Source organism: Octopus sinensis, linkage group LG11 (assembly GCF_006345805.1).
Source record: "Octopus sinensis linkage group LG11, ASM634580v1, whole genome shotgun sequence".
In the NCBI taxonomy this organism is placed as follows: Eukaryota; Metazoa; Mollusca; class Cephalopoda; order Octopoda; family Octopodidae; genus Octopus; species Octopus sinensis.
The window spans coordinates 32,293,687-32,318,752 of record NC_043007.1 but is presented as its reverse complement, the minus strand read 5'-3'; the positions used below and the strand labels follow the sequence as shown (position 1 = coordinate 32,318,752).

The 25,066-nt window shown below is 38.5% G+C and overlaps 1 protein-coding gene across 2 annotated transcripts in view; it reads right to left on the bottom strand.

Annotated features, from left to right (window-relative positions):
• Positions 1-25,066, bottom strand: part of LOC115217428 (MOB kinase activator 2) — a 59,927-nt gene that overhangs the window by 6,315 nt on the left and 28,546 nt on the right. For both annotated transcript variants that reach the window (XM_029787125.2, XM_036507337.1), the window contains one exon: positions 19,746-19,842. In XM_029787125.2, coding sequence (XP_029642985.2) covers positions 19,746-19,842 — 97 coding nt within the window. The remainder of the gene's footprint in view (positions 1-19,745; positions 19,843-25,066) is intronic.

Sequence of the window (25,066 nt, the reverse complement as noted above, 5' to 3'; positions counted from 1 at the left end):
GGTTCATTTGACCAAAAAGGAAATTCAAGGCGGTGCCCCAGCATGGCCACAGTCTAATGACTAAACTAAATAAAATATAAAAGTGCAATGAGCCAGTCATTAGTCAACATGATCAATTAACTGTGTACTCATCAATGAAACTGATGAAGATCCACGAAGCTACACCAGTATTTTATCAACCCTTGTGGGACCAGAGGGAGATGGGGGGGCATTTGAATTCAAAGAGGGTGTGTGGACCACATGGTTTTGGGTTCAGTGCCACTGTGTGGCACCTTTGGGCAAGTGTCTTCTATCACTGCCACAAGGGTAACCAAAACCTTATGGGTGAATTTGGTAAATGGAAACTAAAAGAAGCTTGACATAAATGTGTTTGCTCATATGGTAATTGTAAATGAGTGTCACTGTTATACAAGCAATGTCATTCATTTCTAATATTCTGAGAAAAACATGTCTGACTAAGGGGAAACATTACCTTGTTTGGAATCAGATAAGGTTTGGTGACAGGGAGACACCATACTGCCTCTATCACACGACTGTCAGAATTTCTTTAATAGCAAAACAATAATATAACAAAACGTTTACCACAAGCTTAAAATTTCCATTGTAATATAACACCAAATCGTTGGTCTGTTTTAATTTTTATCACTAGTAATTCAAGCTGGTTCAAGTCAGTGAGTGCACGAGGAGAACAACACACTCGGCTCATTTTTATTCTTGGCATTCTTAGCAGACACGAAATGGAGGTGTCTAAATTAGGTGAAACAACTTCTCTTGTTTGTTTGTTACAAATGAAAGCTAATGTAAAAACCTATTCAACTTGCTCCATTAAAACAGTCGACAGCAGGAGAGGGCATTACGCTGTTGTAACGGTTGGTTAAGGTGGAGTCAGTGGTCACTAGTTGTAATAGTAGTTGAGGTGATAAGTGCTGGTTGTTGGCAGTTAGCGATTGTAATGGGTGTTGCTGTTGCAGATGTGCAAGATGAAAGAACAGCGATCGAAGTGGTGAAGAAATATTTATTTACTGTTACTTTGTATAATGCCATACCTTGACGGGCAGGTGCGATATAATTGAAAGAGCATGCAAGGTGGAGAAAGTTTAACACCACCACATGGCACCCAAAGTGCCAGGGCCAATCATGTGAATTAATTACTAATTAATGTGTAAATGGTTGAGTATATCACAGCCATGTATATTTGTAACAGAATTTTCAGGCAGAATTGGCATGATAGAGTGTGACAATGGTGGACATTTAAATTACTAGTACTTTACAAGTACCCTTCATCTTACAGGCTTCCGCACAGTTTCCTATTTTATCTATGAATGTGAGGTTGGAAGTTGGGTGTATTTGAATTCACTGTAGCCGTGTGGTTAAGAACTTTGCTTCCCAACCATGTGGTTCCAGGTTCAGTCCCACTGCATGTCACATTGAACAAGTGTCTTCTACTAAGCCTTGTGAGTAGATTTGGTAGATGGAGACTGAAAGAAGCTTGTGTGTATGTATATGTTTGTCCCCCCTCACCACTTAACAACTGGTCTTGGTGTGTTTACATCCCCATAACTTAGTGGTTCAACAAAAGAGAATGACAGAATAAGTATCAGGTTTAAAAAAGTAAATAAATACTGATAATTTTAAGGTGTCATATTCCCTGGATTTCCCGATCACATTGGGTATGGTAAAATAATTCTGATAAGGAACTGAAACCGAGTTGAAAACTCCTTTGGCTCCTGTGCCAGTGCCACCCGACTGGCTCCCGTGCCAGTGCCACCCGCCTGTCTCTCGTGTTGGTGGCACATAAAAGGCACCATTCAAGTGTGACCAATGCCAGTGCCACCTGACTGGTTCCTGTGCCGGTGGCACATAAAAACCACCATTTGAGCATGATCAATACCAGTGCTGCGTGACTGACTCCCGTGCAGGTGGCATGTAAAAAGCACCATTCAAGCATGGTTGATGCCAGTGCCACCCAACTGGTTCCCGTGCTGGTGGCACATAAAAAGCACCATTTGAGCGTGGTCAATGCCAGTGCTGCCTCACTGGCCCCCATGCCAGTGGCATGTAAAAAGCACCCACTACACTCTCAAAGTGGTTGGTGTTAGGAAGGGCATCCAGCTGTAGAAACTCTGCCAGATCAGATTGGAGCCTGGTGCAGCCTCCTGGTTTGCCAGTCCCCAGTCAAACCATCCAACCCATGCCAGCATGGAAAACGGACATTAAACGATGATGACAACCACTGCATGCACTTTTCATATAAAATTCCATATAGACAAGAGCATCTGCAGTCACTGACAGCCAAAATTCTCAAAACATTTATCAATAAATAGCCAAAATATCAAGAGAGAAACATTTAAAATGCCATTAGTTCTTTTTCTCTCTACTTTTATGGAAAAATCAATACAAGGTAGTTTTTCTGTAATAACAGAAAATATTTTCATTTCAATAAGTACTTAAAAATAACACTATAGTTAGTCAAAGAAATGCTAGATGATAACAACAACACAAAAAAAACAATCTATAATCTTTAATGTTGACTGCTTTCTTTATAAAAATCTATAATCAAGAAGTAATCATCTGTATTATACAGAACAAACAATATCAACATCATCATCATCATCATCAACAGCAGCAGCATTTTAACGTCCATTTTTTTTCATATTTGCAATTTTCAACAGCCAGATGCCTTTCCTGTTGCCAACCTTCAACTGTTTCCAACTAAGGTAATGGCTGCCACATGACCGGACACATTTTCACAGAAATGAATGACACTGCTTGCATGACAACGATAAGAAGACAGTAACACACACACACACACACAGGCTTCTTTCAGTTTCCATCTGCCAAATCCAGTCACAAGGCTTTGGTTGGCTCAGGCCCTGAGCGACAGTAGAAAACACTTGCCTAAGGTGCTACCCGGGGGAACTGAACCCAAAACCATGTGGTTGGGGAGCAGACACCTGCGCCTAGGATTATTTTTGCAATTTGTAGAAAAGTCTGCACCAACCTCTTTCTATAAAAATATATTTCAGTAAACCTTTCTTTCTTTTTATCTTTTCTTTTTAGTTGTTCCAGACAATAGACTGTGGTCATGCTGGAGCATTGCCTTGAGGAATTTTAGAGGAACAAATCAACCCCAGGACTTTTTTTTTTCTTTGAAGCCTGTTAATTATTCTGTTGGTCTCTTTTGCCAAACTGCTAAGTTATGAGGGACATAAACATACCAGCATTGGTTGTCAAGCAATGTTGGGGTGGGGGGACAAACACAGACACACACACATATACATATATACGACAGGCTTCTTTCAGTTTCCGTCAACCAGATCTACTCACAAGGCTTTGGTTGGCCCGAGGCTATAGTAAAAGACACTTGCCCAAGGTGCCACACAGTGGGACTGAACCCCGAACCATGTGGTTGGTAAGCAAGCTACTTACTAGACAGCCACTCCTACACCTATATACATATGATGGGCTTCTTTCAGTTTCCATCTACCAAATCCACTCACAAGGCTTTGGCCAGCTTGAAGCTATAGTAGAAGACACTTGCCCAAGGTGCCATGCCATGCAATAGGACTGAACCCAGAACCATGTGGATGGGAAGTAAATGTCTTACCACACAGCCATGACTGTGTACTAAGTAGACTAAATATGTATTTAAAATCTGCCAATGATGTCATATCATTTGTTCAGATAATCAAAAATGAGAAATATGAAATAGAAAAATACCTCTGAGGAAAAAACATATATATGTGTGTGTATATACATGTGTGTTTGTATGTGTATATATATATATATATATACATATATATATTTATATATAGATAGATAGATAGGTAGGTGTGTGTGTATATATATATATATATATTTATATATAGATAGATAGATAGGTAGGTGTGTGTGTATATATTTGAATGAATGGAAAACAAGAAGGAAGTGAAACCTTTGTGGCATGTGGCCAACTTTCTAAACACAGGTAGCATTAATATTTATGTGAGGCTAAAATTATCACAGAACTTCTGCCAGACAGACAGACAATCAATATATTGAGGAAACACTGTGAATGGATTTCAAGGCTAAACAACTGGAATCATAAATGTCTGGAAGAAGAATTGTACAGTATTTCGAGTAACTGAACTGCCAGAGAAAGAACATTGGTATAAATGTACGACAACCGTATTATTAATAATTGTAACCTCTGTAGAAATTATAGTGTTTCGACTAATGGTGCTGATATAGAACAAAAGAGAAGTGGAGAAAAAAATCCATTCTGCAAGCTGCTGTGTTATTAACATAAAATAGAGTGAAAGGGTTTAAATATAGTTTTGAAAAAAAAAAAAAAATTGAGGATATTCATAATAATTGTAATTTTCAGTCTGTTTACAGCCTGCTGTTTGAATCAGAGTAAAAACAAAATGTGTTGAGTCTAGCAAATGGAATCAAAGACGTTCTTCTTCCTTCTACAGTAACACATGTTGGTATTGAAAGGCGGCGAGCTGGCAGAGTCGTTAGCACGCTGGGCGAAATGCTTAGCGGTATTTCGTCTGCTGCTACATTCTGAGTTCAAATTCCGCCGAGGTCGACTTTGCTTTTCATCCTTTCGGGGGTCAATTAAATAAGTACCAGTTACGCACTGGGGTCAATATAATCGACTCAATCCATTTGTCTGTCCTTGTTTGTCCCCTATATTTTTAGCCCCTTGTGGGTAGTAAAGAAATAGGTATTTCATCTGCCGCTACGTTCTGAGTTCAAATTTCGCTGAGGTCAACTTATCCTTTCAGGGTCGATTAAATAAGTACCAGTTACGCACTGGGGTCAATGTAATCGACTCAATCCGTTTGTTTAGCCCCCTTGTGGGTAGTAAAGAAATAGGTATTGAAAGTGTAGGCTAATATACAAAAAGAAAAAAAAAATGACCTTCTTAGCAATATGTAATCAAATCTATTGATTTCTTCGTTAAAGACCAGACATTTCCAAAGTAAAAGAGAAGTGATATAACATTAAACCAAGACTATTATTGTGTTTGTGTGATTGATGTTGGTCTGCCATGGTGATTGCAAACATTTAACAAAGAAAACTGAGACTCAACAGAGTAAGCACCACCTTGACCCTCTTCACTTCAAGACTCGTTGTCTAGGAGACCGTTTAAATGGTGGTGCCATGACAGGAAACATATCTCTCTTTTTTACTCTGTTACTTGTTTCAGTCATTTGACTGTGGCCATGCTGGAGCACTGCCTTTAGTCGAGCAAATCAACCCCGGGACTTTTTCTTTGTAAGCCTAGTACTTATTCTATCGGTATCTTATGCCGAATCGCTAAGTTACGGGGACGTAAACACATCACCATCGGTTGTACAGCGATGTTGGGAGGGACAAACACAGACACACAAACATATATGCGCACACAGACACACACATATATATATACACACATATATACGATGGGCTTCTTTCAGTTTCTGTCTACCAAATCCACTCACAAGGCTCTGGTCGGCCCGAGGCTATAGTAGAAGACACTTACCCAAGGTGGCACGCAGTGGGAATGAACCCGGAACCATGTGGTTGGTAAGCAAGCTACTTACCACACAGCCACTCCTACACCTATACAGACATATTGAAGAAGGTGCCAGCTACACCATTACTGCTGAGTTGTACTCTAGTATGGCGAACTGAGGCACATGGAGAGGTGTCGTCTCAAGAGTCTGGGGTTGCCCTGTTGGCCTTGACTGAATGAATGAGGACCACAATGTGACCCCTCTTCCATCATCATCTCTCTTTTTCCAACAGGAATAACTCTGCATCTCCTCCTCTACTGCAAGACGCCTGTTCCTGTCCCTCCATCATCCTTCAACCTCTCATCACCCCTGATATAAAGCCACTCCCCTCAATAATGTACTGCCATGTCCCCAGTTCAGGGATCTTGACTTGTGAGTTGGTGACCTCACCAGTGCTGGTACCGTGTATAAATTACCCAGTACACTGCAAAGTGGTTGGGGTTATGAAGGGCATGCCAAAGCAAACATTGGAGTTTGGCATAATCTTCTCACTTCTTGGCTCCTGACAAAACCAGCATGGCGAACAGACATTAAATGATGGTGATGATGATTTTAACGGACCCAAGAAGGATATATATATCTCTCTGGATATAAAGCTGAAGTTGTCTGTGTACGGCATTTTTGGCAGCCTTCAACTAACACTATCTCCTCCGAGACCCTGCGGCACAAGTTGACCAAAATTGAGAGTATGATAGAAGAAGGCTTGCTCTTCCTTATGTAGAAGAAAAAATTCAAATCGGACCATGTTAACACCAAAAATTATTTACATCAAAAAGGTGCTTTTTTTCTATGAAAATCCCTATTTTTTTTACGATTTTTTAACTGCTGTGTCACCATTTTTCGGTGTATTTCAACCAGAAAAATGTTCACTTAAAGAGAATAACAAGCTACATAATGCAAAATTTTTACTTTTCAAAAATTCCAATTCTAAAGGGTCGAAACAAACCCGAGCAACGCCGGGCGATACTGCTAGTTATTTGATAAATGTGAGTGTGCAATGCAAAGTTGTCTGATAATGAAAGATGGATGTTGAATGAGGAGGTAAGAAATAAGGTAAGCATCTAATGCTGGCAATGTGTGATGTTTGGCGTGTATGAATAATGGAGCATGAATCAGCCGAGAGAAGAATTGGATGCAAGAAAAATCAAATGTTATTGTGCAAGAGAGAAGACTTCATTGGTGTGGACAGAATGGATTATATGGATGAGGAGAGTCAGATGAAGAAGTACCAAGCATCAAAGGGGGGTGGAATCTGCAGAAAGGGAAGATACGAGAAGTGGTGAAGATGGATCTTAAGAGGCAAAACTGAACAAAGAAGCAGTCGTCAAGAGACTGTAACAAGTTGGTGAGAGAGGACGCTGAGCAAGAATTGTCCATTCCTTACAAACATGGAAAAACAGATACAAAAATAATTTACTAATTTTTATCACATTTCTGGGTTTTGAGATCCGAGTTCCAATATATATATATGTACATATATATATATATATATATATATACACACACACACATGCATATGATCATCATTGTTTAATGTCCGTTTTCCATGCTGGCATGGGTTGGATGATTTGACCGAGGACTGGCAAGCCAGGAGGTTGCACCAAGCTCCAATCCGATCTGGCAAGGTTTCTGCAGCTGGGGATGCCTTTCCTAATGCCAACCACTCCGAGAGTTTAGCGAGTGTTTTTTACATTCCACCAGCACGGGAGCCAGTCAGGTGGCACTGGCATCAACCATACTCGAATATATATATATATTAGATTGGATTGCTTATGTTTCAGTATATTGCAAGACAAAGACCTCCACATTTCCTTTCCACCAACCACAGTTTGATGTGGAGGCCAGGAATTTGAGCTTGAGATCATTCTGGTTTCATGAATCTACTCTGCCACCCTGGCTCAACATGGTTTGGTGAAGGAGTACAGATTTTGTACTCTTACCCAGGAGTAGTTAAGTCGATTACATTGACCCCAGTGCTCGACTGGTCCTTATTTTATCAACCCCAAAAGGATAAAAGACGAAGTCAACCTCACCAGAATTTGAACATAAGGACAGATGAAATATCCCTTAGCATTTTGCATGGAATGCTAACAATTCTGCCAGCTCAGTCAATCAATCACTTTATCTATTGACCTATCCATCTATTTATATATATATATATATATATATACACACACACACACAGAATAATGTTCAAAGTCTATATACAATATACAAGGGTCTTGAACATAGGCGCAGGAGTGGCTATGTGGTAAGAAGCTTGCTTCCCAACCACATGGTTCCCGGTTTCAGTCCCAGTGTGGCACCTTGGGCAAGTGTCTTCTATTATAGTCTTGGCCCAACCAAAGCCTTGTGAGTGGATTTGGTAAATAGAAAATGAAAGAAGCCCATCATATATACACACACACACATGTATATATTTGTATGTGTGTGTCTGTGTTTGTCCCCCGCCATTGCTTAATAAATGATGTTGGTGTGTTTATGTCCCTATAACTTAGCAGTTGAGCAAAAGACTGACAGTAAGTACTAAGCTTACAAAGAATAAGTCGTGGGGTCGATTTGTTTGACTAAAAGGCGGTGCTCCAGCATGACCACAGTCAAATGACTGAAACAAGTAAGCGAATTGAGATGAATCTATTTACCATTTGCTAATATTATTTTCACATAAACTCACACACACACACAAATCATTCTCTTTCAAATCGTAAATATTTAAAATATTTTTTTTTAAAACAAAGTTCACATTCATTCGCCATTAAAGACACATCATCACTAAAAAACATTTATTTTTATCCTCTGCCATCAAAAACATTTAAACAGGCTTAGCATAGCTCTGTTCACAGAGATAAACCTATCACATGATATGCATTCTTTAGAATCTAATACAAAATGTTGCCTTAATATTTACAGTAAGCCAGGTGTTACAAAATGACATTATAATACTAATAATACAGGCTTGTCAATGTCACAACTATAGATTAGAGACAGACACAATTGTATCATTTATCAACCGATTCTAAAGAGCCACCTCAAGGCTATTATATGTCAATATTCTCTATAGTTGGAGGGATTGAAAACACTTGCTAATGGCAAATTTATAATTAGGTTTGAAACAAAATGTGTGTATTTATCAACATACATATGGTTAAATGCCCCTCATCTATAACAAATAACGTGTGTCTGTGTGTATAACATGGTCACATAATTGACCAGACAATCAGATATTATACATCACTGGACACATCATCATCATCGTTTAACGTTTGCTTTCCATGCTAGCATGGGTTGGACGATTTGACTGAGGTTGTTTTTCATGTGTCACCGAGGTGATGCTGGTAATGATCACGCTTGAATGGTGCTTTTTATGTGCCACCGGCACAGGAGCCAGTTTGCTGCTCTGGCAACGATCACGCTTGGATGGTGCTCTTAGTGCTCCACTAGCACAGATGCCAGTCAAGCGGTGCTGTCGAGTTTGATTTCGATTTCACTTGCCTCAACAGGTCTTCACAAGCAGAGTTTAGTGTCCAATGAAGGAAAAGTACACATAAGTGGGCTGGTTATACCCCTGGCATAGGCCACAGGTTATGGTCTCACTTGGCTTGCCAGGTCTTCTCAAGCACAGCATATTTCCAAAGGTCTCGATCGCTAGTCATTGCCTTGGTGAGGCCTAATGTTCGAAGGTCGTGCTTCACCACCTCATCCCAGGTCTTCCTGTGTCTACCTCTTCCACAGGTTCCCTCAACTGCTAGAGTCTGACACTTTTTCACACAGCTATCCTCATCCATTCTCACCACATGACCATACCAGCGCAGTCATTTCTCTTGTACACCACATCTGATGCTTCTTAGGTCCAACCTTTCTCTCAAGGCACTAACACTGTCGAGTTTGCATACTGGCATTACACATCCAGCAGAGTATACTGGCTTCATTCCTTGTGAGCTTACACGTCCTCAGCAGACACGGCCCATGTTTCACTGCCAAGTAGCATGGCTGTTCGTACACATGAGTCATACAATTTACCTTTTAGTCTCAGTGAGAGGCCCTTTGTCACCAGCAGAGGTAGGAGCTCCCTGAACTTTGCTCAGGCTATTCTTATTCTAGTAGCTACACTTTCAGAGCACCCACCTTGGTCACCTAGGTAATGGAAGCTATCAACTACTTCTAGTTTTTCTCCCTGGAAGGTGGCAGAAGTTCTCTGCACATTTTCAGTGTTTATTGCTCCTGTGCATCTGCCACATACAAAAACTATCTTCCCAGTCAGCCTTCCTTTGATATTGCTGCACCTCTTATGTGTCCATAGCTTACACAGGGTACATCTTATAGAGTTTCTACCTATGCCTTTTCTACAGATTAAACAGGGCCATCTACCTGAAGGGATTTGTGGTTTGTTTGCCTTCCTACTTATTAGGGGGCTGAGAACTGAACCTTGGTGGACCCCTACCTCTACCTGGAATTCTTCACTGTACTCGTTGCTAACCCTCACCTTACTGACAGAGTCCTTGTACATGGCTTGTCCTGCTCTCACTAACCATTTATCTATCCTTAGTTTACTCATTGACCACCACATAAGGGATTGGGGGACCATGTCAAAGGCTTTCTCCATGTCAACGAAAGCCAGGTACAGAGGTTTATCTTTGGTGAGGTATTTCTCCTGCAGATGTCTTACCAGAAATATAGCATCAGTGGTGCTTTTCCCTGGCATGAACCCAAACTGCATCTCATCTAAATTGACTCTCTTTCTAATTAGTTGGGCTATGATCCTCTCCGTGACATTAATTATCTGATGCAACAACTTGATATCTCTGTAATTATTCATATCTAAAGCATCACCTTTACCTTTGTAGCAGTTGACTATGATGCTGCTACACCAGTCATTGGGTATGACTCCTTCATGTATCACCTGGTTAACTATATGGGTGACTAGGCTATAGCCGACACCACCAGATATTTTGAGCATCTCTGCAGTAGGTATATACAAGTGAGTATATGTCTGTGTTTTCTTGTCTTGATATTGTCTGCCAGTTGTAAATGAGTGTCACTGTCATACAAGCAGTGTCATTGATATCCAATATTCTGTGAAAACACAAAAACATGTCTGGCTACGAGGGAAATATTACCTTGCTTGGAATTAGATGAGGGTTGGTGACTGGGAGGGCATCCAGCCAAAGAAAATCTGCTTCAATAAACTCTGACTGACCCATGCAGGCACAGAAAAGTGGACATTGAAATAGTTTAAACATCTGCTTTTCTGGTGGCACAGACTGAATGGGATCTGAAGTGTTGTATAATGCTGTTTTCTATCAATTTGTTTGTGAGGGTTAATATCTTTACACCTCACAATACCGTCTCGCTTTATGTGTTATTTGCTCTGTGTCAGCTACAGATAGCTTTAACTGCCAACATTTAGAAATTTATTCATCCAACAGAGACTATTTGTATCATAGATAAACTATATGTCCATTCTATGCAGAGACACCTTGCTGATCGATGCTTTGGATGCCAAGCTGCCTTCAGCTTCCTACTTATGCTCTGCCTTTCATGTAAAGTTAAAGTTACACATTCAACAGATCTTACACAAATCATTTCTCTAGTGTCTTTAGATCTAACACTCCAGTCTCAATTAAGTTTACCATTAATCATTGTATGCAGGCTATATACAGTCTGCCTTTGCAAGAAAGAAGGAAGGCTTTAGATGATAATGGAGCTAACAACCCAATTTATTTATAAAGTTATAAAAATGTGAATAGATTTTGCAGCTGAACTGAAAACAATTTCTAAGTGTATCAAACCCAGTAAAGATTTCAAGAGAGTGAAAAATCTCTAAAGAATTTATATTTGGTGAATCTCATCTCTAACACCAGTTAAGTCATTTAAAATACTTTTCTTTTCTTGTACCCAAACACAGAATTATGTTTGTAAACACCCTATGAACATAATTCTGTGTTTGGAACATATGGTACCAGAAAAGCAAAACATCTTGAATGATAATGCAGTGCAGGGGAAGGGGTATTCACCCCATGTGTACAGGCAAATGCATACTTGCATGAACACACACACATTCTTAGTCGAATGAATTGAACCAAGTACTTGTTTTGTCTTCTTTTAAGCCTGGTACTCATTTTATTGGTCATTTTTGCTAAACTGCTAAGTTGCAGAGATGTAAACACACCAACACCAGTTATCAAGCAGTGGCGAGGAACAAATACAGACACAAACACACACACAGTACCTTAACTATTGTACTATTGTATTGTTAACTAAGCAGCAATGAAATGAAAAAGATACCCATTTTTCAAATAGAATGGATGCCCAAAAATGTATCAAAAACCAAATTTCGAAATGGAATCCTTTCTGTGGACCAAACCCTATGACTGATAGTACCTGATCAAGTCATATACTTTGTCTCCACAAACACTGGTTCTGTCAGTTTTTTTTTTTGTTTTTTTTTAATAACTGATCCCTGTCGACATATATTTTAAGGGAAAGGAATAACAAGACATTGGTGGTCCAAGTGAAGAGAAACATCTTCAAAGGGCAACAGATACTGAGTTACAAAAGCTATTCGCTGGGGACCAACCATTTGCTTAATAGCATTACCCTATCACCTCTACAAATGTGTGCATGCTAATGTGCACATGTGTGTTTGAGAAAACACTTGGTTTTATTTAGATCATTTCAGAAAGATATCAGATGACAGAAGCTCTATTCACAGTCTTGAATTTGTTTTCTTAAATAAGCGCTTTGCAAAATATTTTCACGAAAACAATACCACGATGCCTCATGATTCAATCTGCAGCAATTTCCATTCCACAAGTGTTTGTACTGTATCTTTCAGAAGTTTATTCTCGTGTGGTTATTACACGATGGTTCAGTGTTTTAAACATTATAGTTTCGGTCGTATAAACTCTGACTAAAATAAATACCCAAATACAAAAAGGCAATTGAGAATTAGTTCAAAATTAAACTATTTATTTACGAGGAAGCTATGATTACTTTGAACATCTTGTGTAAGAAAAATAAATATAAAAACAGTTTGTGTTCAATTAGTTGGTTGATTACTTCTTTCATTAATTATACTCAAGTCTACATAGTCAAATATTGTGTTCATAAAACCAAATTCACTGAAGTTAGAATCAATGGAACTCTCAGTTATATTTCTTATTGAGTCCATCCAGTCTGTGTGAGAGGAGATGTTGTTGAATTAACCAATGATGGAGCCTTTGATAATACTGATGAATCTGTTGTTACAGCTAAAGTTCCTCAACGAGATTTTCCTAGGCATCTTTGACCCTTTAGCAGTCACGTAACTTATTTATTCACATTGTTTTGAATCAATCAAGCGTTATTCTGTAGCTTTGTGATTTCAATGATGTATTTGCATATTTTCAAAACGACATTGTAGGCTAAGTGGGAGAGACCAGATCTGGCCAGTGTGAATATATAACTGGTAGAAATATTTGGGCCAGGTATGGCTGGTTTACATGCTAAAGGGTTAAATTGGAATCACTTAACCAACTCCTAATATTAGGACAGTATGCCCATAATAAAATTGGGGTAGACATAGCCAGAACAACATTCCATAGAATTCTTCAGCTGGTTGCATGTGTGGCAAATTTAAATGGATAGAACTGAGGGGGTCTGGTTAACAACAGCAGAAGTCTCTGCCCTAAGCTTGAATGTTTTGTGTTTGCTACATTGGAAAACTATTAAAATAAGGAATGAATGAAGACAATACAATACGAATGGAGAAAAACAAAAGCCTTTATCATGTAACTTAGTAGTTCTAAACTGGGGCTTAATTTGGCCCAGGGAAGGTTGATCCATATAAGATTTGGTTGTTAAAAATAAGGTCGAATAAAACTGGTTATGCTTCCACAATACACAAAATATTTAAACAATTTTTTTTCTATACAGTTCCTTATAATATTTAATTATGAAAATACAATAGGGTTTTTTTAAACATCAAATGGAAAAACAGGAATCAAAGGGGCCCATAGGTAAGAAAATGGTCGAGAACCCCTGATGTAACTGAATGAAGACTAAACTGAAAATTTGAAATTCCAGAGCAATATCTACTGACTATATTGTAAACAGAATCGGTATTTTAGAAAATCCATAAAGACAAAGACTATAAATGATTAAACTTAAATGCAATTCACAGAAAGGTTAAGGACAATCTATGATAAATATGAAAGCAGTCTCATCATAGTTGACACTTTATGTCCATACATTTGTCACACTTCATAACATACCGACCAAGAAATATCTATATGTCATATTAAACAGTCAGACTCCATGGTGAAAGCTTATTATTTTCTCTATTCAAAGGCAAAGGCACTCATACCACACATAATTTAATCCGGTATACGCAAGTGAGTCAGTATTAAACTAAAATAGCCATCTATGTATTATACTTAATGTATAAACACCATTTATGAGCCAGTCGATACCCCTATCTTTATCATTATTAAATTATGTTTAGTAATGATAAAGATAGAGGTTTCATTAAAATTTCAGATAATTTGTAAATTGACTAGATAGCATTTTAAAATCATTTCTTAATTAAGTGTAAAGGTTTTATATTACAGGAGGGAATTTGGAATCCTGTGGTATTCGTTACTTTCCCAAGGACATTAGCAATTCTTGTAACTGTGAGTCAAAAGCTTGTAGTAATGAGCACGCTACATACTCATTTGTATTCTTCTACGATAAACATGCCATTATCACTTCACTGTGAAATTCCTGAAACATTCTATTTGTGTAAGATCTTCTCACTTGTATACAGGTGAGAGAATCTCACCTGTGCACAGTTCAGATTTTCTCACTGTATATAGTTCAGATTTTCCAGCTTCAACACAACATTACACCTTCAAGCTCACACATAACAATGCAGTTGAAAAAAATAATAAAATACCTGACATTTATAGAACATTCCTGTTTCGTACATCTCCCAACATTTAGTCTAAGAGAAAGCGTTGTAGAGTTGGCAACAGTCTGACTATCTTACACCAATGTGACAAAAAGTTAGGCTGATTTAAAACTGGAAAAATTAATTGCTGACATATTTAGTATTTCTGAGCGTCATAGATTTAGAAAACACGAAGAATACGGCTGGTTCTAGAATGAAATGCTTTGGTCTAACATGTAATGGCCCAGCTGTCAAGTAAGACTACAGAAAGTTTTAATGAGGCTGGTATCCATGACACACTGAGAGATACTGATATCAGATAAGCTGAATATTTTAAGGTAAACTTGCCATGAATTCAAATAACACTACACTGTGTTTATAAATGTGTTGAAAGAGAAAATTTATCTTCTCTAAAATAAACAAAAACCAAATTAGAAATACACTTTCATTATAGACAGATCGGACTTATAGAGTACCATATTTGCCAATGTATAAAATGTACTCTTGCATAAGATACACCCATGTTTTAGAAGTATATTTATGGAATAAACAGAAGTTTAGTATGTTTTATGACACACTTATTGAAAAATATTTTAGTGGTGGTGTTGGGGGAAAATGTACGATTCTGTGCATATAAATGCAGTGCTGTAACGGTAGACTGGAATAAAATATGAAACAATAGATTTATCAAAAATAAACTTTGTTATATGAGCAGCAGATTTTAATTTTGCCTTCTTTCAAATCAACTCTATAGTTGTTTATATTTTGGTGAAGAGAATTGGCATTCGGGATGTAAATCTTGTATTTCTGACTATGATGTTTAATGCAATTGTGATTGGTCACAAGTGTGGTGCGCCCTCACTATGATTTTGTTGTCATCCACTCATAAATAGTTGATGAAAGTTTAACATTCCTTTCATTGTTCTATAAGAAAAGTGTGTCTTATACGCTGCCAAAAATGGTAAGTCCAAGCAATACTCTCTGGAAAGCCGTGGAAACTATGAGGTAAACCATTGTGAACATGGAAATAACTCAGTTTATTACATTATTATTTCAAAGATTTTCTGAGTTCCCTTCCCGCAAACCCAGGAAATATATATAAAAAGAAGGATGCAGGAGCTAACAAGATTTGTGTTTGTCATTGTGTTTCATGGAGTCCATCAAACAAAAAGAGAACTCCAGTCAATCATAGGTAATATTCCCAACAAATCAACATTTGTATTGAAAATTTGAGGCAAGCAGTATTTGTTACAAGTGTTGCTCAATGACACAATGAGAAGATACCTGTAAAAGATTTGACCCTAGCGCTAATTAGTTGAGAAGTCACTATTTCCTGGAAAGAGCCATTCTACTTACAACCAACAAGACACAGATAAGAAGGAAAGCTGAGGGGGTCAAGTAGGATGTTGTCTAGTCTACTGATTAGACAAAATGTCTGATGTGAGTCATGGAAGGATTTAATGTTGCAATGTTTGTGATGGACATTTTTTTTAATACAGCACTGGCTTTTCATTGAAGACATGGCTGCTATAAAATTAACCCTTTAGCAATCAGATTACTGTTAAATATTATGCTTATTTATTCACACTGTTTTCAATTAATCATGTATTAATCAGTGAATCAGGCACAGACATGGCTGTGGTAAGAAGTTTGCAAGATGGCAGAAACGTTAGCACGCTGGGTGAAATGCTTTGCAGTATTTTGTCTGCAGCTACGTTCTGAGTTCAAATTCCGCCAAGGTCAACTTTGCCTTTCCTTTCATCCTTTCGGGGTCAATTAAATAAGTAGCAGTTACATACTGGGGGTCGATGTAATTGACTTAATCCGTATGTCAGTCCTTGTTTGTCCCCTCAGTGTTTAGCCCCTTGTGGGTTGTAAAGAAATAGGTATTTCGTCTGTCTTTACATTCTGAGTTCAAATTCTGCCGAGGTCAATTTTGCATTTCATCTTTTCAGGGTCAATAAATTAAGTACCAGTTGCGTACTGGAGTCGATCTAATTGACTGGCCACTCCCTCTCCAAAAATTTCGAGTTTTGTGCCTAGAGTAGAAAAGAATTTTTGGACCAGACATGGCTGGTTTAAACACATCTTTATTCCATACTTCAATGAAGCTCTCTCCTTTTCACCCAGGTTGTTTTCTTCTGAATTTTTCTCCACTCCACAACAATATCGTTCACACAATTTTCAGAATCATAATGGATATAAAATAATGGCTTATTTTATCAAAATCTATCCTCAGTTGATATTAGTTGGTACCCTCTCAGTGGCAGTGAGTTCTTAGATCTCCTGGCATTAAAGACAAACTGCTTATAACTTACAAAGCTTTCACGTGAACTTAAATGAAACTCTAAGGGAAATTAGCAAATGTTATTACTGGAAATACCCTCCGGAACACGTGGAAAAAATTATATTTGAAAAACCGAGTCTTCAGAGATGCAAATGGAAATAAAGAAAATTTGATCCGATACAAAACTAAGACCATAAAAGAAACAGCCCCACCCTGGCGCCAACAAAAGCATAATCAAATCGTAATGACTCAAAGAAGGATGCCTCTGTGGTTGCTCAAATGCTAGAAATAGTACCCAATCTCATTCAGATTACACTTACCATATTACAAAATTACATCTTTCAAATTACACCTACCATCTTCTCGTAAGGACATATGAGAAAAAAAGCAGCCCAGAATATACAAACAGATAGGATGTTCATGGCTGGAATGTATTTGCTCACAGGTTTGCTCAGTTGGGCTTGGCTAAGACCCAAACAACAACAACAGCTAGACTGACATTGAACTTATTGTATCAACCTTCAAATAAGAACTGGAACATTACATGACCTAATGCAGGATTTAAACTTGACAATAATAGAAAGAGCATTGTCGTAGCTGGGAACAAAAACTGCCATGTAAATAGAACTCTATTCAGTTACAACAATGGAGCCTTGAAAAGTTTATTGACACAGATACTCACGGATGTTTATTTTAGTTTGGCTCAGGTGCGGTCTTATTCCTGGTAGAATTTAGGTGGGTAGTGGGTTACTACCCGTAACCTTAGGTAGCCACAAGTTTTCAGCAGGAGTGGCTGTGGTAAGTAGCTTGCTTACCAACCACATGGTTCCGGGTTCATTCCCACTGCGTGGCACCTTGGGCAAGTGTCTTCTGCTATAGCCCCTCGGGCCGACCAAAGCCTTGTGAGTGGATTTTGGTAGACGGAAACTGAAAGAAGCCCGTCGTGTGTATATATATATATATATATATGTATGTGTGTGTGTATATGTTTGTGTGTCTGTGTTTGTTCCCCCAACATTGCTTGACAACCAATGCTGGTGTGTTTACGTCCCTGTAACTTAGCGATTCGGCAAAAAGAGACTGATAGAATAAGTACTAGGCTTATCATCATCATCATCGTTTAACGTCCGCTTTCAGAGAATAAATCCTGGGGTCAATTTGCTTGACTAAAGGTGGTGCTCTAGAATGGCCGCAGTCAAATGACTGAAACAAGTAAAAGAGTCTTTCAAGTGCTCAGAACCCTCCTGATATTATTATCATCATTATTATTATTATTAAAGTGGCAATCTGGCAGAATCGTTAGCATGCTGAGCAAAATGCTTAGCGGCATTTTGTCTGTCATTACATTCTAAGTTCAAATTCTACCAAAGTCGACTTTGCCTTTCATCCTTTCAGAGTCAATAAATTAAGTACTGGTGAAAAACAGGGGTCGATGTAATCAATTAGTGCCCTCCCCCACAAATTTCAGGCCTTGTGACTATACAAAAAAGGATTATTATTGTTGTAGTTGTTTTTCTTTTAATCTGCATGTTTTGTGCAATTACTTGCTGGGACACAGCCAACACCCAAGGGAAAGTGAAGTTTTGGGGACATGATATAATTTAAAGGTTGGAGGGGTGGGAGGTGGGGGTGGGCTGTCCAGAAATACATTCATACAACACAAACATTTAAACTGAAAGGGTTCAGAGATGCAAATGGAAACAAAGAAAATTTTGATAAGATACAAAGCTAAGACCATAAAAATAAAAATTGCCCCACCCTGCTGCCAACAAAAGCGCAATCAAAGCATAACGACTCAATGGAGGATGTCTCCATGGTTGCTGAAATGCTTTTAGTAGAAAGGATAATTATTAATATTATTGTGTCAGGGGAGAGTCATTCTATTTTGGTACCTTATTAATTTAACACACTCACCGACCCAATTTCCACTCATTTACTTATCTATTTTTACTAAAATTTGTTAGACTAAAGGCAGTGCTCCAGCATGGCCACAGTCAAATGACAAACAAATAAAAGAATAAACACATACATTTGTATATGTGCATGCACATGGTGATTCGTTGTGCTCAAGAAGACCCATTCATCTCAGTAAACAAGAGGTCCTAAAAGCATATCCTTTTTAGGCCCCTGCACTCATTCTGCCCCTCTCAAGCCTTCCCCACAATTTCTCTCCCTAATACTCATTCCTCAATCACTCCGCTACTGCAATTATATGAGCAGAGAACTGCACTTATTACACACATGTGAGTGAGATATTTTTGGTATCTAACATATGTCAGATACTGCGAGCGCTGCTTCTGATTGGTCAATCCATGGTGATGACCCGAGGTCACAGTGACAGCGCTGCTTCTGATTGGTCAATCCATGTTGATGACCTGAGGTCATGGTGATGGCACTACTTTTGTCATTCATAAGTTACAACTAAACGTGAAGAATTTAGTTATTGGGTTAATAAAATATGGTCGTTTATTCGTGTGTAATAAATAAAATACCAAACGAGTTCCCTATGGATACCGTATTTATTACAACTCATGGCTTGTAATAAATACGGTATCCATAGGGAACTCGTTTGGTATTCTCTATATATTCCATCCCAAACTTTTGTGCTTCCACAAACCACTTTCCTTGTCACCCACACTCCTTCAAACCACTTCCCTTGTCACCCATACTCCATTCTCAATATTATCCTTTACCACTTTAGTTCCCATTGAACACCCATTTTCCCTGTGCACCTTCTTATATCAACCATTGACAGCCCCTTGTCTTTGTCACTCACTATTCCCACCCTTACGTATCTCTGACTTCCATCTCTGTCACTGTGCATCCTTCTCTCACTCTCCACCTCACTATTTCCCATCTATCTACAGTTTCATAACACTGTTGTTCCCCACTCTGCTCTTTTTTTTCTTTTCTGTTGACACTTATTCTTTTTTTTAAATTTCAGTCAAAACACATCCACATTTTAAGCAAGAAAAAGAAAAGAAAAAAACGGTATTTAACTTACACGTTTCCAGGCCCATTCATGAGAGGACAACCTTCCAGGGTGCAATATTCTGATATTGCTCCATATAACAGATTGACATGATTGAAAAATGAGATTACTGCAAATAAAGACAAAAAGAAAAGAGAATTCAAAATTAACATAACCACCATCTTGATATTTTACAAAGATTTTGAAGCTTTAGGAAGATACGAAATCATCATCATCATCATTTAACATCAGTTGTCCATGCTGGCATGAGATGGACAGTTTGACCAGAGCTGGCAAGCCAGGGAGCTGCACCAGACCCCAGTCTGATTTCACATGGTTTCTTACAGCTGGGTGCCCTTCCTAATGCCAACCACTTTACAGAGTGTGCTGAGTGCTTTTATGTGGCACCATGCAGGCACCTTTGCAGGGCACCACACTGGGTTGTATACTAATTCTGGCGACCATGTAGAGAGTGTTTCTGTGCCTATGGGCCCTTTAGATTCCTGTTTTATTAGGATGGACCCCCATAGCTATTTGATGCTTAAAATATCCTACATATTTTAATTACAAATGAAATATTATTAGAAATTGTATTAAAAAAATATTTGGTCTACTGTAGAAGTATAACTAATTTATTGTACATAAAATTTAACAACAAAATTGTGTATGGACCCTTGAAGGGTCATGGACACCGGTTGATGTACCACTGATGTAGATGAAGACACTAAAGAAATTTTAGGGAGGTATAGACTAACCCTTTAGCATTCAAATTGGCCATATCTGGCCCAAATATTCTACTGGTTTTATGTTCAAAATGGTCAGATCTGGCATCTTACACCTACCCGACAATGACATTCTAAAAATAATGAACGACATCTTTGAAATCCCAAAAGTATGAGGAATTCAAAACAATGGTGAATGAATATGCATTAGTTTTTGACAAAGTGATCTGAATGGTAAAGGGTTCAAGTGAGTTCTTGGTAGTTTCACCAGATCCATCGGGGCCTGGGGAACTCAGCACTGCAAACTCAGGAAACAATGTATGCACACATGCAATGTGTATGAATGAGGACAGTTGTATTAAGAGGGGCCAATTTCTAATTGTGAAGGGAACATGTGGAAGGAGTAGACCCAGAAAGACGTACAACAAAGTGGTGAGAAAATATCTACAAATGTCGGGACTCACAGAGGGGATGACTGGGTCTCCTGGCGGTTTGCTGTGCTTGGAAAGACATGTCAAGCTAAGTAACAAAGTGGTTGCCCTTGCATACAGGCTCATCCCCTGAAACCCTCTCCAGCTGAGCATCCCTAATCTTGTGGGCTCGTAAGTGCCGGTGCCACATAAAAAGCACCCATGCCAGTGCTGGTGTTAGGAAGGGCATTCAGCCATGAAAACCATACCAAAACAGATAGGGAGTCTGAACAGCCCTTCACCTGGTCAGCTCCTTTCAAACTGTCCAACCCATGCCAGTATGGAAAACAGATATCAACTGATGATGATGATATATATATATATATATATAACTTACTTGGAAATGAATGCATAGTGTTCAATCATATAATATAAATAATATATATATACATACACATATGTACATACTTATATTTATATGTATATAGATATGCATATATGGGTACAGGACGTCATAGAATAAAAACAACATAAAATACGAAAATATGGAATACAAACTTTTTTTGCGAACAACAAAAGAAACAAATGGCAAAACAAGACAAGTAACATAAAGAACGACCCTTCATCAGTTGTCAACTGTTTTATCTACTCCGCATTTCGAGCAAGGAGTGGCTGTGTGGCAAGTAGCTTGCTTACCAACCACATGGTTCCAGGTTCAGTCCCACTGCATGGCACCTTGGCGAAGTGTCTTCTACTGTAGCCTCGAGCTGACCAAAGCCTTGTGAGTGGATTTGGTAGACGGAAACTGAAAGAAGCCCGTCATATATATGTGTATATATATATATATATATATATTACTCTTTTACTTGTTTCAGTCATTTGACTGTGGCCATACTGGAGCACCGCCTTTTTTAGTCGAGCAAATCAACCCCAGCACTTATTCTTTGTAACCCTAGTACTTATTCTGTCGGTCTCTTTTGCTGAACTGCTAAGTTACAGCGACGTAAACACACTAGATTGGTTGTCAAACCATGTTGGGAGGGACAAGCACAGACACACAAACATATACACACACACACACACACACATATATATATACATATACATATATACGATGGGCTTCTTTCAGTTTCCGTCTACCAAATCCACTCACAAGGCTTTGGTCGGCCCAAGGCTATAGCAGAAGACACTTGCCCAAGTTGCCACGCAGTGGGACTGAACCCGGAACCATGTGGTTGATAAGCAAGCTACTTACCACACAGCCACTCCTATAATCTGTAAAGGTAACTTTAAAAAGTTAACCTGTTTAATGACCAAGCAGATCTCCTCTGGATGCTTTGTTTGTGTTGGGGTCTCTATGGTTTGGTGATCTGCTTGAGATACTATGGATAGTAAAACACATCCTTAATTAAATAATAATTAAGGTCTCGCTCACTAACAGCATCAAGGTAGCTATATCGGTCTTAAACTTCCAGCCAAAGTTCTGTATCATTAGACCACCATGATATTTATTACAGTAAATGAGAACTGTTGCAATAAGTTCTATTTATGGTTGATAAGCTAACAGACTGAAATGAAGAATAACACCACTGGCATAGGATGTAGGTGGGTGACATTCAGAATGTAATTTGTTACACAAGCCGAAACCGAGTTTACTATAAAGTCAAATTCACAGGCAGCAGTCGTAGCTATCTGGGCAAAGAGTACAAAAGAGGTACTTCCTGTACTTAACCAGATTATTAAAGAGAAAAGAAAATAAAGACCACTTATTTGAGAAGTGCAGTCGGTGGACGAAAAGCCAGAGATCAATTGAAAATTAGAGAAAAAAAGAACTAAGAAAAACAATCTACATTTGACATGCTTCTCACAAAGATAAGAGAGACTAAACGTGTAAACAGTAAAGAGATATGTAATGGGAGGAGGGGTTACGGCTTACTAAGAAGCACTGTTTTCATTAGTTTAGCATATGTTTAGCAAATTAACATCTACATTTGATACACAGATGACATATAGAATGGCGCATTTATATTACACAGCCGCTCAGCTGGCAAAAATGAGCTGGTGCCTGTATTTCAAAAGGGTTGGCCATGTCACATTCTGTGTCATGTTGAATATTCTTGGGAACTGAATTAAGGTTATGCATGTCTGTTGTGCGCTCAGCCATGGCATTGTTAATTCTGCAAGCAAGCTCTTTCTGTTGATCGAATCAACAAGAACACTCGCCGTTGTAACTGATGGAGTTCCTTCCCCAGCCATAAACATGCAGAGCGAAAATATTTGGTTCTGAAACTATATTTTGGTACATATTGTTGGTGAGGCTCTGTTCAGACTGGTATTGAGCCAATTGTTTCCAAAAGTCTTTGAGGGTACATATGTCAATTCTTCAAGAATTTGAACTAAAGTTGGGTTTTACAGTTCTATATTTGAGAGGCGAGGAATTATTTACATTACTCTTTACTCTTTTACTTGTTTCAGTCATTTGACTGCGGCCATGCTGGAGCACCGCCTTAAGTCGAGCAAATCGACCCCAGGACTTATTCTTTGTAAGCCTAGTACTTATTCCATCGGTCTCTTTTGCTGAACTGCTAAGTTACAGGGATGTAAACAAACCAGCATCAGTTGTCAAGCGATGTTGGGGGGACAAACACATATATATATACATATATATGATGGGCTTCTTTCAGTTTCCATCTATCAAATCCACTCACAAGGCTTTGGTTAGCCCGAGGCTACAGTAGAAGACACTTACCCAAAGTGCCATGCAGTGGGACTGAACCCGGAACCATGTGGTTGGGAAGCAAGCTACTTACCACACAGCCACTCCTGCACCTACTTTATTTACATTTGACGGATATTTGTCCCCATCTTGTTTGTTGTTAATACAACATTTCGGCTGATATACTCTCCAGCCTTCTTCAGGTGTCCTGGGGTTCTCATTCTTAAGGGCATATAGCGTAGTGGTTAAGAGTGCGGGCTACTAACCCCAAACTTCCAAGTTCAATTCCAGGCAGTGAGCTGAATAATAATAAAATGATAATAGCATCGAAAAATACTTTAGGAATGAGAACCCAGGTTCGAAATTTCCCCAAGACACCTGATGAAGGCTGGAGAGTATATCAGCCGAAACGTTACATTAACAACAAACAAGATAAGGACAAATATCCATCGAATGTAAATAAAGTTGGGTTTGTTGTTGTTATTTAGCCCCAGGTCTGACAGATAGACCCTGACTGGGCAGGCAGAGAGTCAAAGCATTCCATCTGTAACAAACTTGTATTTTTTTTTTAAGATAGAAGAATTTGATTTGAGGGAAAATGGGCTACTGTTTCTAGCAGGTAAAGCAATAATGAAAAGGCTTCTTCATTTTTCTGAGTGTAATTAATTATTTGGAGCTATTTTCTCTACTATTTATAATCACAATTTACAGTGCCTGAAATGCAAGGGCAGTTATTTTCATAACACAATGTCTAAGTCTACCTCGTTATGACGTCAAGCACATCGTCTTTCAATGTACGGAGCACTTACTCTTCACAGTATCATTAGGTTTTCAGTCTTTTTGTGAAGGATGTTTATACTTAGCAGAAATCATTATCTATTTCCCCTTCCCCTGGCAGTAAAGTACTTTGCCTAAGGACATAAAGCAGTGCCAGTAGCATTTTAAGATATTACAATCCAACCAGCAAAATTGTGTTGCTATGGTAACGGCAAACATTAAACTAGGGTAATACTATGATTAATTTACATGTTAGGAGATTAACGTAAAGATAATTTTAAACGAAAATCTGCCACAGTAAAAGTGTGTGAAGTGAAAAATCTAATTACACATAAGTTGATTAGATACCAAGGAAAGCTTATCGCCCCCTTTGATAAAACTATCCAGTGGAGTTTTGAGTGCATTCTTAGAAAGTACACTTATTTATCTAAATACTTCAATTTAAAAACTCAAGACTGTCAGTAATTAATAAAGACGATTCGACTTACGAGCAAACAAAGTGTGAAATGGAATCAACAGCCATCATCTCTTAACCCTTTTGTTTCCATATTTCTAAATGAATCCACCACCTCTGTGAATTTATAAATCATTATTATCATTTACTGTCTGTTTTCCATACTGACATGTGTTGCATGGTTTGACAGAATCTGATGAGCTGCAGGGCTACAGTGATCCCCAATATCAGCTTTGGCAAGGATTCTACAGCTAGATGCCCTTCCTAATGCCAAC